The 18,192-nt window shown below is 41.6% G+C and overlaps 1 protein-coding gene across 5 annotated transcripts in view; it reads right to left on the bottom strand.

Annotated features, from left to right (window-relative positions):
• Positions 1-18,192, bottom strand: part of PPFIBP2 (PPFIB scaffold protein 2) — a 171,392-nt gene that overhangs the window by 116,126 nt on the left and 37,074 nt on the right. For all 5 annotated transcript variants that reach the window (XM_075188066.1, XM_075188065.1, XM_075188068.1 and 2 more), the window contains exons 2-3: positions 15,835-15,917; positions 5,855-6,069 (exon numbers count right to left, since the gene is read on the bottom strand). In XM_075188066.1, coding sequence (XP_075044167.1) covers positions 5,855-6,069; positions 15,835-15,898 — 279 coding nt within the window. In that variant the 5' untranslated portion in view covers positions 15,899-15,917. The remainder of the gene's footprint in view (positions 1-5,854; positions 6,070-15,834; positions 15,918-18,192) is intronic.

The raw sequence follows: 18,192 nt of genomic DNA, 5'->3' as shown, positions 1-18,192 counted from the left end.
AACTTTGTGCAAGATAATAGACTAATTTGCACCCCTTGCATTGTAACATGGTTTGTCCTGGAGAAGATTTACTCTTTTTTTTTTTTTTTTAATAGATTGTATTTCTAAGTTATTGACCGAATAAATGGCAATATCCTAGTTGGTGACTTAAATTATATTTATGAATTTCCCCTTTTTATCTCTTCCCAGGTGCACACTTTCTCATACCTCCCAACTTTGTGATGGGTCATATGAGGACACATATCGAGGGGGCGTGACAGAGACATGTGGCATGTGTGTGCACAGGCATGTTGGCAGGACAGGATCACACTTGGCATGTGGAGGTATAGCTCACAGCTGTACTGATTTTGATGGGACATTCCGATTCACAGCCCACAAAATGGGTGGGGCTTAATGGGAAAGTGGGTGGATGTTATAAAACTATTGTCATTTATGGGCGGGGTTTGGGCAGAACTGTGAAACAGTTTGGGTGCAACTGGGGGAGTATGGGTGGGGCTCATTTTGTCCCACTTTCGGGATTCTGAATGTTGGGAGCTATGCTGGAGGACTAAATGTAATGCAATTGGGGGAAGGATAGGGGGGATGTGCACTACTGAAGTCTAGAGCTGAAATAAGGGGTATTCTCTGTTTGTTTCTGTTTTGGTTAATGTTTATTTATGTATAAGCAACACTTCATGACTTGTTATTTACAGTAATAATTTGCTTACAAAAAGTGTCTGTTGCATGAATAATGTGTTTTTATTTTTTGCTTTGTGTAGTTTAAAGAACTTTTTTTTTTTTTTTAAACATTTAGGATTAGAATTAAGGATATTATACTCCCTACTGTAAATTAAATAAGTAAATTTCCAATGAACACTTATACAGATATTATTTGCAGAAGATTATATATATATATATATATATATATATATATATATATATATATATATATATATATATTTATATTGAGCAGACACTGTTGTCTGGGATTGATAAATCCTCATATCGGCATAAATATTAAAATACACCTAAAAGTACATGATTATCGCTTATCCTTAATGAATTAAAAATTTCCTTTCATCTTCTAAATTCCTGCTTGTTATCCCTATATAACAGGGGTCGGCTACCCCAGGCTTGCATGCCAGACGTGACACACAGACCACCATAGCACTCCGATGCTCCGCAGTTGCTTCATTAAAGCAGCTGTAAGTGGCCGAGACGGAGCTGCTGCGGATGCGCAGCAGTTCCGTTTTGGCCTTCATTTGCTGCTTTAGTGTAGCAGCTCCCAGCTGTGGAACGGAAGACTCCAAAGGTCAGTATGAGGAATACTATGTATTGGGGGCACGTGTAAGAGGCATACTATGTAGTGGGGGCACGTGTAAGTGGCATTCTGTTCTTTGAGGCACAGCTATCTGGCATTTGTGTATTGGGGGCACAACTATGTGGCATACTATGAATTGGGGTCACAATTATGAGGCATAGTATGAATTGGGGGCACAACTATGTGACATTGTATGAATTGGGGGCACTACTGTGTGCAATAATTTTAACTGAGGCACTACTGTGCAACATAACATTTATTTGTTGGTCCCATTACTATTAATATTATGATATTAGCATCATAAAATAAGACATAAATATATATATTTATACATACATACATACACACACACACACACACACGTAACGCTGCTGGCGAATGGAGGATCTGACCCTAGCGGCTACTGCGCGGCTAAGGTTGCGCATACCTATTGCAATGGGACCCATGCGCTGGCCCCTAGGCACTTCCTCAGCAGCGATGGAGTCCATAGGACTTCATTAAAAAGGTATAACACATGTAGTGACAGTGGGAACCGCAGGAGACCACGTGGTGTATCAAACAGTCTACAATGGTGAAAAGGAGGCCAGCCCAATTATCATCATTACTTCACAGACAGCGTCCACTAGTGAGGAGGGGACCAGAAGCTGTTGTATTCTCTTCATACTTTGTAACTATACCATACTTGCCCACTCTCCCGAAGCTTTTTGGCCCCACCTCCATGCCTGCAATTCCCCACCCCTTCCTGTTCTCCTGTAGGGGAAAATTCTAATGTTGGCAAGCATGAATTTGCTAGCCTACTCTCCCAGGGTAGTCTGGGAGGCTGCTGAATTTCGGGGATCTCTCCCGGACAACCAGGCACCCTCCCCAATCCTGGCATAGGTGGGGCTTAATGACGCAATGTGCTTCATCAGGCCCCAATGTACGATGATGTGAATCTCCTCATTACATAGTAGGGGCGGAGCCATGATGACGCTATCATGTTATCACGTTCCCTCCCACACTTGTCACCTGGCCTTCCCTTCAGGATCTCTCAGAGAGGTAACAAAAATAGGCAAGCATGAACTATTCACATATGCAGCAAATGTTTATACATGTTCTACTTGCATGTAGGACATACATTACAATATATCAGTATAGCTTATACCAGTAGGAAACTAGTGGCCCGTGGGGTCCTAAAAAGGGGTTGCATGTGGCCCTCATGAGTAATTGCCCTTTTTTTTGCCTTTTTCCTATTAAGCACGATGTCACATAGCGGAGCAGGGTATTAGCAGAGGACTCCACTTGTGCCAGTAGGTTAACCTATGACACAAAGTCTGAGGTTAACCCAGTGGTTCCAAAACTTTTGCAGTTCGCGGCACCCTTAGAGTCTCCATAATTTTTTCAAGGCACCCCAGCAAAATAATTACTGAGCAGTCCTGTTTTTAAGTAGTTGGGTCAAAAAAACATATCAAGTATTTAGGTCAGGACAGAAATACTTATTTAGTTGTATGCAAAAATAATACACATAAATCCAAGGGAAAAGAATATTTTTATATTATTTTTTTTAAATTATATTTCTGTCAAAAAATAATTTACAGCTAACTCACACTGTGCCCTCCTTCATCTCCACACACTATGTGCCCTCCTTCATCTCCACACACTATGTGCCCTCCTTCATCTCCACACACTATGTGCCCTCCTTCATCTCCACACACACTGTGCCCTCCTTCATCTCCACACACACTGTGCCCTCCTTCATCTCCACACACTATGTGCCCTCCTTCATCTCCACACACTATGTGCCCTCCTTCATCTCCACACACTATGTGCCCTCCTTCATCTCCACACACTCTGCGCACCCCGTCATCTCCACACACTCTGCGCCCCCCATCATCTCCACACACTCTGCGCCATCCTTCATCTCCACACACTGCGCCCCCCGTCATCTCCACACACTCTGCCCTCTCTGCATCTCCACACACTCTGCCCCCTCGGCATCTCCACACACTCTGCCCCCTCTGCATCCACTCACTCTGCATCCACTCACTCTGCCCCCTCTGCATCCTCACTCTGCCCCCTCTGCTTCCTCACTCTGCCCTTTCTGCATCCACTCACTCTGCCCCTTCTTCATCCTCATTCTTTTGCCCCTCTGATGTTTCCTATCACCATTCCCCTCCATTTCTTTACTTCTTTACTAGTGTCGGGCATGTTGACGTCACGCCCGACATTCCTTGAGGAGGGAGGAGGATGCTGGGTCCCAAGCGCCGCCGGATTGGTAAGTTTTTGTTTTTTTTCTCCTCCTGCCATGGCACCCCTGTGACATCGTAGCGGCACCCCTGGGAGCCGCGGCGCACACTTTGGGAACCGCTGGGTTAACCTACTGTCTGAGCCCCATGTGGGACCAACGGCCATTTGTGAGGCCCCTTATAAGGTATTGTCACTGCAAGAACAGCAGACAAATGTCTACGCTTCTGAGGTGAGGCTAAAAAGCAATATCTAGTGCAATCTTTCTAAAGGGAGTTAAATTTTAATTCCAAGAACCTTTCTCAAACTATAATAATCTAGAATATTTGCTCTCATTTCTTCAAGCACCATCTACACAACTCGCTCTGACTGACACAGCTGCTGTTCAATTAAAATGCTTTGTTTCAGCAGCATAATAGTCTGTACAATCCGTCCTCCTATTGTACTGGAAATGTCAAGTTTCATCTTATTAAATGCCCGCTTATACCTTTCTATGGTACTGAGGCAGCATAATCATTTTCTCCTATTAAAAACAAAACTAAAACGTTTGGTAAATGTTGTGTTTTCTACAAATCTATAAAAAGACAGCCCTTCAGGACTAAAATTGTAAATGAACTACATTATCTTAAAAAAAAAATAAAAAAAAATGTATTCATGTATGGTAAACTTTTTAGATACCTGAAATGTACTCATCACACTACAGACCTGGGGGCAGGGGCAAATGCAGGATTTGTAAAGAGGAGTTTCCACACCACGCTGCCAGTGGGCGTGACCAGAATGCATGGGGGTGTGGCTATACTTTTAGACAGTGCTTGGCTGCTCTTCAACTCTTCCTATCCCCATAATATACATGGGCAATGCTGCGTGCACTACAGTAGTGCACACAGCTCTCCCTTTTCAAGCAGTGTCCAGCCACCTCAATTATACAGTGCACCATGCTTGGAGGGGGGGGGGGGGGGTTTCCAGGCACTAGAAACCCCCCTTTGGTTTGCCTATGGGGGTCCTACATTGGGACACCTTTCCACTTCGTTGTGGTGAATGAATTTGGGATGAGGACTCAATCTGCGGAGCAGGCTGCAGTGAAGTATTATGTCAGACCAGCCCCCCTTATACTGTGTTATAATGCCACTACAGCACACTGATGTAATAACATGTGAAGCTACAATGCCCATAATAACCATACTTGGTTTTTGAATGCTATTACTTTGGAGAAATTAAGTGTAATGACGTGGCGGGAGAGAGGGGATGGGGGCGGGCGCTCTACCTTAAGTACTTGTTTGTGGAACTCCAATTTCCCCAGTGGCCCCAGGTGGAGGGACACACACATAGGATCTTCACCAGTCAGGTACTGCAGGTGTGTGAATACGTTTTACCAAAAATGGGCTTCCTCCTGCTCATACAACAGGAGAGGTTTGAGGTATAGAAGAATTCGGCCTAGGAGCATGCTCTCTAGTCTGACAGACCAACTTTTCTTTCCTTGCTCCAGGGACCAACTACCTGTATATACTCCCAGCTCTTCCGCTGTGCAGACCGGATGCGGCCTGGCGAGGAGAGAGTATAGCACGCTGTATAAAATGCTCTCTCGGACAAATGCGGATCTAAGTAAAAATAATAACATTACAGGACCTGCTCAAAGGTCTGTTTTAAGTGATTGCATAAAGACTGGCAGATTATGGCTTGATCAATAAGTGGTTTTTGCTTTTACAGTGCACACCTGGAAATTACTATCTTGTCCTTACAGTGGAACTAAATATGAAATAAATATTTAGTGAACGGTGGACACTACTGTCTGGTCTTGCACAAGGCACTATTTAAAAAAGCAAGAAATAGCATTATAGATATGTCTTGGAGATAGCTCACCTTTGTAGTACAAGCTATTCAAAGTCTGTAACAAAAATAAATCACCCTTCACTTACCTCCCCTTTTCAAACAGAAGAGGTTCCATGACTCAGGCGAGTAGTATGCTAATAAGGCTGTTTAGCATACTAAACAGCCTGGCCAGTATGTTAAACAGCCTGGCCAGTATGCTAATTGCAGCCACTGCCACCCCCTGGCTTCATGCCAGCTTTCTATATATCAGTGCGAAGCACAGGTGTAGAGCAGCAATTGGCAAACAGAGAGAACGTTCTATTCGTCCTTCTAACAGGTGAGCCGAGGATAGGGATTAGAGTTATTTGTACTTAACAAGTTTATGTCACAGAGTCGAGAGGTTTTCTTAAAAGGCTGGATTAGAAAAAGTACAATGCTAAGGACCTGTCCTTACAAGTGGTACAAAGCACAGTACTTATATTGTACAGTATATGATAATGGCTCCTTATTTAAATGACTCACCAAATTACTCTCTAGCCACCCGATGACATAGGAAGCTGTGGCGTTGGGTATTTGATTACGCAATGCTTCTCTCTCTACGGGGCTCTCCACCATTTCCAGGGATAGTTTTAACTCTTCTATTAGATGTAAAATTGTTATAGTTCCGAAGTATTCAGATGGAACCGGTGATCCCATTTCAAAGACTCCATTGGCAAACTCGGTGACGGCCTTGGTACCTGATGGCAATAAAAAGGAGAACTAAATGTTGGATCTTTTATGCATTCACATAATAACACCCTATCAGATGACACCATATGACAGAAAAACATTTAATTGTATTCAATCTCCTCCTCATTTTATACATTTTAAAGCATTGTTTCAGTGTCCTTCTAATGTAAACCACAGCATATGAGTTGTCAAATAGCTTTTATTACTCAGTTAAATGTACCGGAGACGACTGTTATTTCTGTGTTATTTTGGGTCCTTATAACCACTTGATTTGAACTTTATGGGTACTTAGGAGGTGACGGCAATTTACAGTTGTTCTGTACTTTCAATGGGACCTTTATGGTGGATTTACACAAGTACCAAAAACAAGTAAAACTAAACTAACAATAGTCCAAGACTACACCAAACAAATAAGAGATATGGTGACAGACAAGCTTCAAAGTTAAGTCACTGCTGATTAAGCATTATCGAACTAAGTAACAAATCTATGACAAATAAAGTAATAAATGACCAATGTGATTTGCGTATTTGTACACTGTAAAACATTTATTTGTGCAAAGAATTTGTCACAATATTATACCAACGGGACCAAATTCTATGGTATTTGTAAAGTACAATCCTACTAGTGTACACATAACCTTCATGATTCCTTGTATCATTAACAAGGGCTTTCCAATAAGGCTGGGTGCACACTACAGGGTTTTCAGCTGATTATCGTTCCAAAGCTCATTGTTTCATTTAATTTTTAAACCGAACTCAAAATCTCGTTCAACAATGGAACGATGTTGTACCAATCCTGTAGTGTGTAAGCACTCGTGATCAGGAGTTTACAGAGTCATGATCTTTTCAGCCGATGGTTATGACAGATGAAGAGCACAGATCTGACGGTAAAACGTGTATAGTGTGAATTATTTTCAGTACAGGGGCTCTAACTCTATATTTTTATATTTCCCATAGAATTGGCCTACTGTAAATATTAGGTGATTATTGTATACACATATTCCTGTGATAAGGCTTTGCCTAGATTCTATGATAGCACTGGTAAGTCTGCTTGCAAAGCTCACTATTTAGTAAAGTTCCATTATTTGCTTTCTCTTTCTCTCCTCCCTGAGCTCTGCTGTTGATCTTGCGGAGATGAGATAATCCTCTATAGTATAATAGATCGGGGGCTGGTCTATTGACCTCTTTGTGGACAAAGTATCATGTCATTGGGAGCGGGGCCAGGTTTGGAAAGAACCAACAATATCATCATCATCACCATTTATTTATATAGCGCCAAAAATTCTGCAGCGCTGTACAGAGAACTCATTCACATCAGTCCCTGCCCCATTGGAGCTTACAGTCTAAATTCCCTAACACACAGACAGAGAGAGAGGGATTGACTAGGGTCAATTTGATAGCAGCCAGTTAACCTACTAGTAGGTTTTTGGAGTGTGGGAGGGGCACCCAGATGAAACCCACGCAAACACGGAGAGAACATTCAACCTCCACACAGATAAGGCCGTGGTCGGGAATTGAACTCATGAGCTCAGTGCTGTGAGGTAGAAGTGCTAAGCACTGAGCCACCGTGCTGCAGGTAGGTAGCAGCCTAAAACTTCTAAATTAGCTCATAGCCTGAATGGAGACATAATATAAAACTATATCTAACATATACAGCTCCCTGTTCTATGCACAATTAACCAAAGAAAATTGTGGAGGATACAGTACCGTTAATTAGGTGGCTGCTGATGACAATAAAATGGTAAAAAAGCATGTGCGGGAGAAGACTGTTGACATTCTTGACAGTTTAGCAAAGTGACGGGCAACAGTCGGCCCTAAGAGCCTTCACCTGCGGCCCCAGCTCCTTCCTGCTTCATTGTGAGATTCCTTTGTGATAGCTTGTAACACTTGTTTAAAATGCATGCAGATAAGTTATTACAGACAGATGTCGCTTTATTGATTAAATGTATTGTTTTAACTTATTACTGAGATTAAGGGTAATGTACGTCCCTTTTGAAGGTTAGAGGCCGCACCAGCCAGCCCCTCACTGAGTGAGCGGTTCATTGGTTTTTCCACGTCTGCTGTTTTGCACGATTTTCTTTGTTTTCTGAAGACTTTCTAGACTTTACTTGCACACCACTGGGTGTCCCCACAGCATCGGATGAATCAGCAGCAAATAAAGATTGCAAATATGTACACTGTGGGAAAACTGACATGCTTTGTTCTACATAAGAGTCAGCACATGACGGGATACGCGTATTAACTCTTCCCCACTCCTTAAAACAATGCAGCTGTTACTTTTGCTAATATTTGTAATCATCATGAAAACATTGTAGATACCACAAAGAAGTCATAATGAAAACTGCTTGTACTATGTACTGTATATATTTATAACAGTATTTATATCGTGCCAAACACTGTACACAGCGCTTTAAAATACACAGATGAAACAATGTTCATTCAATCAAATGTTGTGACCTGGTGCTAGCGATGCAAACCACATTAAATCCAACACGTCACACTCACAATGTATGTGAGTGGCTGGAGCCGTTACGGAGTGCGCTATCTATGTGACTATGAGTGTAGTGAGCTTAGTTGTGGGTCCTAGCAGCACCGCGAACATGTTGATTCCATAGTTGCCTAATTTCCTGACCTCGCTGCCCGGAGGCGTGGAGGCGAGGTAGGAAAAGAAGAAACGGGTGGGGACTGATGAAGAAATATACATCATTGAGTGGGTTGAGTAATTAAACCATCATCACACCCCAGCCACTTGGTTCTCACTGAATTGGACGGGCCTCACCTGGTCTCTCGGGATTCAGGGAAGTGTCCCCCTAATTTGGGAGCATCCTCAACATTCCGAGAGAACGGGCAACTTTTATGGTTGATTTCCCCATAACTTTTATTTTTGTTCAATAAATAAATCCACAAATAGACAATTATTGAGTTATGCTGACCACGCACGCTGCAACATCACCAGCTATATTGGCCAATTAGCACGAAATTGCCACACAACACCCCAAAACAAGCACAGTGTCTTCTAACGATCTGGTCAAAATCATTTGGATCGTTATTGACAGCTCCCGTAAGATCACAGCTCCTGGCCAGCGTGTGCACCCATCATATGGCCAGTTGAGTTATTAAACTGCTTGAACTGAGTCCCGTCTTGTCCACTATGGCTATCCACATGTGGGACCAAACTGGACAATGATCCTGTAGCTTAGCACAGGGTTTGTACACATTTTGGGCAACTAGTGCACTTCATGTCCTCTCCATGGGTACTAAACTATAAGGTCAAACCTTCCTTCTCTCTAACAAATTAATGCTATCCAATGTTTTGAATTATTCTCTTTGGTAACCAGTTTAATCCTTTAACAGTTAATAACGAAGGTGATATATGAATTCCCACAGAAGGTTTAGTTGTTACTTGGCAGTTCTGACTGATGTAAATAAATACTCTTTATATAGGTATATGCTGAATGTCCATTTATTAAACTAACATAGCTAAGACAACTATTCACTACCACCTTTACTATTATTAAATGATGAAATAAGAGACGTTAATAGTAGCATGAACGTAGCTGTGGGCGATGCCAGCCCTGTCACATCCAATCAGCTCCTTAGCGCTGTTCAAATTATTTTGATTATGCGATTTGACTTGAAGGAGCCACTTTAACAGGAGAAATGTGAGAAAGAAAAATGAATGTGCAAACATTTGTCAGTTTGATCTGAAGACTTTGCTACGTAGGAGATTTTAAAGTAAAACTCTTCTCTTTTAGAAGCAGGGTTTATTTTCTAGTAAACTCAAACTATAAATATGACTTGTTAAGACTGCCATATTGATAGTGGTTCTAGTCAGAAAAGGGAGGCGGATAGAAAAAAACATATATTTTACCAAACAAGTGTTTATAGTGTCTAATAGGCCCAGAATCACCACATCTGGCACTAAAAGAACTGCCCCAGAATGACCGATGTTGTCCTGTGTGTAAACCATAGTTGCCTCTCTCCTGGAATGTCCGGGAGACACCAGAATTTCTGGGAATCCTCCTGGACTCCCGGGAGAGCAGGGCAACCTCCCGAATAAGTTTGGTAAATTAAATGGAGGGGAGGGGCTTAGTGGCGCGATTGGGATTTGAAAAATGGAGATGTTGCCTATAGCAACCAATCAGATTTCAGCTGTCATTTTGTAGAATGTACTAAATAAATGATAGCTAGAATCTGATTGGTTGCTATAGGCAACATCTCCACTTTTCAAACCCGTCGACAACTCGCAGCTTAATTCATTTACCCCTTATTCTCTGCTGAGCTTCATCCGCATTGAATAAGAACTGGGGTCATGGGTAAAGCTCAGAGAGGCATAAAACAAAGAATAATAGCTGATGTCGATGGGGTATAAAGCAGGAAGGATCTGGTGGCCGCGGGTGAAGGCTCATAGAGACGCCCTAGACTGTCCCCACTTACAGGACGGTTGGGAGGTGTGTCCTTGTTTGACGGAAGGGTGGGTTGTGTGTGGATTAGCACTAAAAAAAGTGCTAGCTACAACCCAGGGGGTTGGGTCACACCCCCAACATGACACAGTCACACCCCCAGCATGATGTGACTGATCCCAAATTACTGATCACAGATGATGGGGGTTATAATTTAAGAGTTAAGTTTAGGCATTAACAGAATTATGTTAAGTTTAACAATAATCATTAATATAATATTACTATTAAATTAATTACAATATATTATTTATATTTTATTTATATTTACATTATTTATATTTCTATATTTTATTTTCAATAAATATTAAAGTAATATTAATAATATATAATAATGCTTGTTTGTATAACATATGTCAGTTTTTATGTTTGTTTGTTTGTTTTAATTTTTGTTTGTGTGATACAAATCTTCCGTTAAAAAAAACATGATTAAAAAAAAAAGCAATAATTATTTTTAATTTGACTGGGGAGATGGACACTGATGCTAGTGATAGAACTTGGCTAAGTTCAGCATAGTTTGATCTTAACTTTCGTTTTTTCTTTTTTATGTAGGGTACTAGAAACACCTGGTAGAATTACGGGATGCCTTGTGTTGCTAGGAAAGCAGAGTTTTAAGCATACCTGCCAACTTATGGAGCCTTCCGGGGAATGTGGGCGTGCAGGGGGTGGGGCTCAGAAAAATTGTTTCATCTGGCCCCGCCCTCGTGATGTAATGACGCAAAATGCGTCATTTTACAGCGGGGACGGGGCTAAACGCGTTTTGGACCCAATTCTGCCCACTTCACTAGGAAATGGGCAGATTCGGGAAATTGCCACACTCTCCCGGGAGTCTGTGAGACTCTCGCGAAATGCGGGAGTCTCCCGGACATTCCGGGAGAGTTGGTAAGCATGGTTTTAAGACAGAGGCTCCCTTAGACCCTTCCTCCTTCATATTATTATTAACGGTCCCGTTTTGTATATACGGAGATGATACCAGAGATCAGGTAGAAGTAAATGTAGGTTCTATCTCTGATTTCCCAGCACTTGTTTGCTCACCGATGTCACTGTTTATTTAAGAAACTAGTTTATGCAGGATACGTCAAGGTTATGCCTTTACAGTAAATGACTACTGGTTAATTTTTAAGTTTTCCCAGAACAGATCAGACTATGCTGATTTAGGATTTTTTTTTTTTTTTTTTTTTAAAAGGACCACTAAATGTAAAGTACAAACAGGCTTATACATAAAGCTACTAATTACATTCACAAATACAGGAGTAAAAGCTTGAGGAGCTATCAGGACTGTAGCTATCCCAGATAAAGCTCTGATTAGGAGGGAGATATGTCTGTACACGAAACAGATTTCCTGTCTGGCTTTCCCACTGAAGCTGCTTTTCCTCAGCCTAAAGTGACTGATAATGTAGAATAACATGCACTCAGCTGCACAGCAAATGTTAGTGGAATGTGAAATATCTCAAGTTCTGTCATAGTATGGAAACGTTTACATATATCAGGGAATGTTATGAATTACTTCTTAATGTAAGTCAACTTGTGTTTTAGGTTTAGAGGCACTTTAATGTGTAGTAAATATAAAGCCATCTAACCAGCCTCCGTCTATGAGGCAGACATGACAGCTCTTCCTGTAAAATTCCACAGTCAGTGAACTCTGAAGCAGAAGCTCATTAATGCAACCTGTCTTCTTTCAGTCATCTAATCTAAAGTGCTGGGTGAGAGCTAGGTAAAGCTGGGTACACACTACACAGTTTTCATCCAATAATCGACTAAATCAGCCGACATAAGACCGCTCGTTCAAAAGTCGGGTCAGTGTGTGCAGTGACACGATGGTCGAAAGTCTGCCCAAATGGACGATTGTCGCCTCATTTGGTTGGTCGTACCGTTTAATATTTTCGTTCCAATCTCGTTTCCGTTGTGTAGTGTGTATAAACTTCCGACCGATCCACAACAGTGAGTACGAAATTACAGTCATTGCTCACGACAACATGGCTGTCGTCGCTAAAGGGACATCCGCTCTTCCCTTTATCGTCCTAAACAAGGCTAGTGTGTATGCAGTCCATGGACCGAGCGATCGGACCATCGATCGCATGTAAAATCTATCGGCATAAAAAGTTGGTGGAAAATTCTGTAGTGTGTACCCAGCTTAAGCTATGGCATATCAGCTGCTGTGGTGTTATGAGTCTGAGCATGTGCTAGCAGGTAAATGCTAGCATGACATCCTGGGACTTGTAGTTCTACAACACTGCGGCGGCACGGTGGTGCAGTGGTTAGTATTGAAGCCTCGCAGCTCCTAACCTCCTAAATTTTGGTTGTCCCAAAATGGGCATAGCGGTGAGATATGAAGCTGTGGCACCTTAGGATTGAATCCGGCCATGGAGCGGAGTTTGGACATTCTGAAATAACCCTCTGACCTCCACACCGAATGTCTGGGGGACTCCCGAATTCCGGGTAGGTCTCCCGGATTCTCTTGAGAGTAGAGCATGCTCCCGCATCTGCCAACTTCCTATCAAAGTGGGCTGGATTAAAGCCGCCATGATGCTGATCTCTGGGAATGACGTCATTTCCCCCCCTCCCCTGCTGTAAAATGAAGTGCAAGAGTCATTACGTTGCAGGGGCGGAGTCAAAATGATGCAATTTGCCAAGCACTGCCCCCTCCGTTCATACCCCCCCACCTCCCCTCCCGGAGGGGAACATCGAAAAGTCTGAATGTATGAATTTGCCATATGTGGCACTTAACCTCGTGTATCACACTATTCTCCAATAAATTATAAGCTTGCAAGCAGAAGCCTCTTAACTCTGTTAATAACCAGTCATGTTTTAATACTGTGTTTGTTCCCAATTGTACAGCGCTGTGTAGAATGCTGGCGCTATATAAGCAAATGTTAATATTAATAATAATAACAGATGAAGACTCACCAGCTGACCACGTCTCCTGTAGATTCTTGTACATGTTTGTGGTCAGGGGCTGGTAGTGCATGTTGGGATTTGTAGTTCCACAGTAGCTTAAGAGCCTCTGATTGGACAAGCCTGGTGTAGACTGTATTCTATTACAGCATCACATGAATGTTTGTGGTCTGATTCTGGTAGAGCAACTGCTGGCAAGCTGGGACTTGTAGTTTCACAGACATGCTTGTACAGCGTCACATGTATATCTGTGGTTAGTGTTGTAATATTTAATGGCAAATCACCCCCTGATTACAACTAGTTACGACTTTACCTATAATGACAGCATATTTTATAAATGCCTCAGTGTTCAGTGTTCTATTATGTTTCAAACTAAGTAACATTTACAAACAAAATGACAACTAAATCTAAAATACAAATGCTTCCGCCTTAAAGAATCTTGCAACATTTTTAAACATATATGTAAAAGTTTCAACACCTTGAAATGTACGTAATCCTATTAGTTAGTTGAGTACAAGACAAAGGGGTCATTTACAGGGAAATGCAGAGGTGTAGCACATTGTTTATGTACAAATACTTCTATGTCTTCGTCAAATGCATAAATTGGAGCACACCCACATTCTGTCTGCACAGGACTTTGTATGGCATGTCTTGTGTATGTGTGAACATTTATCATTTTTTTTATGTCCATGGGTTTATATAGGCTTACTAATGTGTCTAGAGGTTACAAAAAAATGTCCAAGTGTAAATAATGGCCAATGCCTGGTTGCCACCACCTTCGCGGTTGTGCAAAATTGTGGCAATTTTGCACAACTAAAACAGACCCACCTGACATCTGTTAAAAGGGGAACCCTACAACATACGTGCCCACTTTCAAAACTTCTCCTGGGATCATGTGACAGGGGGTAGGAGGGGGCGTGGTGACGTAGTCGCATCACCATAGCCCCGCCCCCAGTATAACATGACAAAATTCATGGCATTGAATAGCGGGGGTGGAGCTTAAGGGTACGATTAAGCCCTGCCCCCGCCATTCAATGCTGTGAATTTCGGAGAATCCTGGAGGTTTGCCTACTCTTCCGGGAGTCCGGGAGGGCTCCCCGAAATTCGCGAGCCTCCCGGGAATTCTTGGAGAATAGGCAAGTATGCCCTACAAGCCATTACAGACTCCACCTAGTGTCCACAGGACAAAATCGCTTGCATTTATGCTCAGAAGTAAGTGAGTTACTGTAGTCGGTTGACACTCACTGTGGAACGACTGAGATTTGTCTATGTCTGGGCAGCTCATCCCAACATATAGTACAGAAATGCCATGTCTGTAACAACGAAAGCAAACACACACAAAAACAAGCACATGACATTGCAAAGTAGCAGGAATGGCTTTTATGCCGCATCGCCTCATTTTCCCCATTCACGAATGACCTCCTTGTGTAACCAGCCACAACAAGCTGCATGTGGTGAACTACAGGTTTTCTACCCAGGGGATCCCTGAGAGAAGAATGGTTTCAAAAATATTCCTTTTGATATGTTCAGGGACATTGCCAGGGTCTATAAATATCTGGGATCTGGGCCAGCAACCAAACTGGTTACATCAGCAGTTCCTCCAACATGACTCCTTACGCCCAGTACAAAATGCTCTGCTCTTAAAAGTTCCCACTCATTTTACCATTGACATGTGCACAGGGCAGTTCACTCATTGCCACATGAGCATGGCACACCTCTCAACAGTCCGTGGACTAAGGTTCTTACTCTCGATACAACGGCACAGTTCCTTAAAATCAGGATGGTCAGATGGGTGCTTTTAAAGGGTCACTAAACTTAGAACGTAAAGATGCCTTGTATAACAGCTACTAATAGGATTCACAAATATATATGTAAAAGTTCCCATAACTTGACATAACTAGAGATGTTTGACATTCTAATTGTATTTGCTGTGTAGTGTTTTACAGGCTACTGCCCTCTGTTGACAGGTAGCTTACAGTCTAAATTGCCTCACACACACACAGACTACTAGGGGCAATTTTAATAGAAGCCAATTAACCTACTAGTATGTTTTTGGAGTATGGGAGGGAACCAGAGCACCCAGAGGAAACCCACGCATACACAGGGAGAACATACAAACTCCACACAGATAAAGCTATGGTTGGGAATTGAACTCATGACCCCAGCACTGTGAGGCAGAAGTGATAACCACTTAGCCACTGTGCTGCCCTGTATCAGTATTTGCTGATATAGTGCACACTGTATAAGATTAGAAGTGAAAGAGGGTTTTTATGCATTCAGAAGAGAATACAGAGAATACACTTTTCATCTGTTCTAAACTAAAACTTTGCACCATGCTCAGCCTGTGGTCACCTCTTGACTGGTTATCACCTTTAACAATCATTGATGTGACATTAAGGCTCTGTACTAAGTTCTTACCTGCTATGATGTCATCCATTTGCTCCAAGGCCGCCTCAAGCATGTGACTGGCATCGGAAGCCATGTTTGCTGCGGTCCGTTCCCTGACAAATGAAAAATAAATTTTAATTCATAACAGCATTTATTCCTAAATACTTTATTGAATACATGTATCAGACACTCGCTTTCACTGTTCAACTTTTACTAGACAGATAGAAGCTAATTGCTGAATGGATGCTTGGGTTTGTTTTGGTTTGGTGCATTGGTTACTAACTCAAGCCCTACCTCCCCCTCCCGCTTCAGTCTCCTCCAGGGTTTAAGGATGCACCTAAATTTACTAATACATGGCGATAGGGCTGGTTTTCTATCACCCCTTATTGCCGTGATAGAAAACCACCAATCACCATGAATTATTATTAAAATCTGGCTGAGTTAACTCTTTCAGCTCTGGGCCAGTACTTCCAAAGCAATACTGGCCCAGAGCTGTAAGAGAGACGACGTACTGCTTTATTGTACCAGTCTGCGGGGATCTACGTATGCACCACCTGACTAGCTGGTTCCCGCATGCCCAATGGAATCGAAGCCTTTAATTCCATTTCTTGGAGAAAAAAATGTCAATTAAAAAAAACTTTTAAAAATAGAAGAAAGATATTTAAAAAAATAGAAAAATTCCTATGTGCAAATGCTATAATTTTTTCATTGAATATCTTTTATATGGACATCCTGAGATGGTTATAAAGGAAGAAGGATGGCATTTGTGTCCACTACGATCCTTGTTACATGAGTATGCTTTTACCGGCAAGACCCTGTGATATTCTCCGGAGATAGGGCTTTTCACTCTTTAATAAATTGAGCCCTTAGTTTTTCGTGTGAAATCTACACTCCCCCACCCAACATTTACTTTAGGAAACGTTCCAGAGTAGAGCGTAAGCCAGTGGCATTGTAGTGAATGACACTGCTGGTTTGCTTAGCAGCAGTTGACACCTCTTAAAGACAACGGCACTTCTGTGCCTACTGGAATATAATGAACTGCTGAAGCCCGCTGAAAAGGTTATTTTTAAATGTCCACAGTCACAAAAGCATGTATGCCTAGAAATGCTCTCTCTGGCAGAAGTGCTAATAAAAAGTGGAAAATGTGTCCTATTAAACGTACTCTGCAGAAAGAAAAGACTATGCGCCCTCGCGTAAATCAGGGAATGCTCCCTGTAAATGTGTCCTCTCCATCTACTCATTTAAATATTGTTGCCCACAAAGTAAAATCTCTTGATTTTGCATGTTAGTGCAGAAATTGGTGCACCAAATCCACCATCAAGGAACACCCCTGATATAAACTCCTTACATCACCCTGTAATACACATTATGTTATATTTGCACCCCCCGCATATGCCACCATCTAAGCCCATAAATCCATGTGCCTCTCTGTAATATTAAGTGAAACTACACGATAGTAAGTTCACAACATCTCAAAAGAGCATTTGCGCTGTGGTTTTGCACTATTCTGGTTTGTTAATGACCCTTACTGGGGCAAAAAAATATCCTAAAAACTATTTAAAATGTTTGCTTTCATTTTCTAACCTGTACCAGGCAAATGATAGTGGCATTCTAATTGTGTTTTACACCATTACTTGCATCAATTTTCATAAATGTCCTTGTCACAACAACAGTTACTTGTATATGCATAACGTATGGGTATGTAAGGAATAATCAAAGCAAAATCACCTGGACTGTCCAAAAAATGGTTAAACTACCCAGTTCCGCCACCACTACAATTTAATTCCAAACTGACACTTCGTGGAAGTCCTGTTACGCCTTGACTTATCTCAACCTAATTTAAACAGAGTTTTTATAAAGCCAAAATGTATCTGTTTTGACTGCAACATTATGACAACCAATCTTATCTGATAAGTGAAACCTTTAAGAACACAAAGACAGAGCTTTATTAAATGTGGTTTAATATGACAAAGAAAGTCACAATGTTTATTGAATAAAAATAGCTTAACACAAAGCCATATAATTGCAAACAAGTTTCTTGAAATAAACAGGAATAAAACTGAAGCCAAAAACGTATTTGTTTTCATGGGATCTGCGCTGTGGAAGGATGGTAAATGGAGAGAACCTCAATAGCAGAATGATCTCCAAAAACTTGTCAATTTCCAACAATAATTACATGATTTTTAAGTGTTTTCTTGCCACCAACAACCCTTCTTCACTGTGAGGTCACTAAAAAATTGTGTACAGAATCACTTTTCTATTCAGGAAAATGTTTCTTTTGGAAGTTACTAGAAATATAATGATCAAGTCTTATAAACAGAGTATAATTTTATGCAAAGATATATATGAAACATGAATATACCATCTGGAGTCCTTGGCAAATTATTT

This window comes from Mixophyes fleayi, chromosome 10 (genome assembly GCF_038048845.1).
Source record: "Mixophyes fleayi isolate aMixFle1 chromosome 10, aMixFle1.hap1, whole genome shotgun sequence".
NCBI classification, from domain to species: Eukaryota; Metazoa; Chordata; class Amphibia; order Anura; family Limnodynastidae; genus Mixophyes; species Mixophyes fleayi.
Note: the sequence above shows the minus strand (reverse complement) of the source record. Positions and strands in the feature narration are given on the sequence as shown.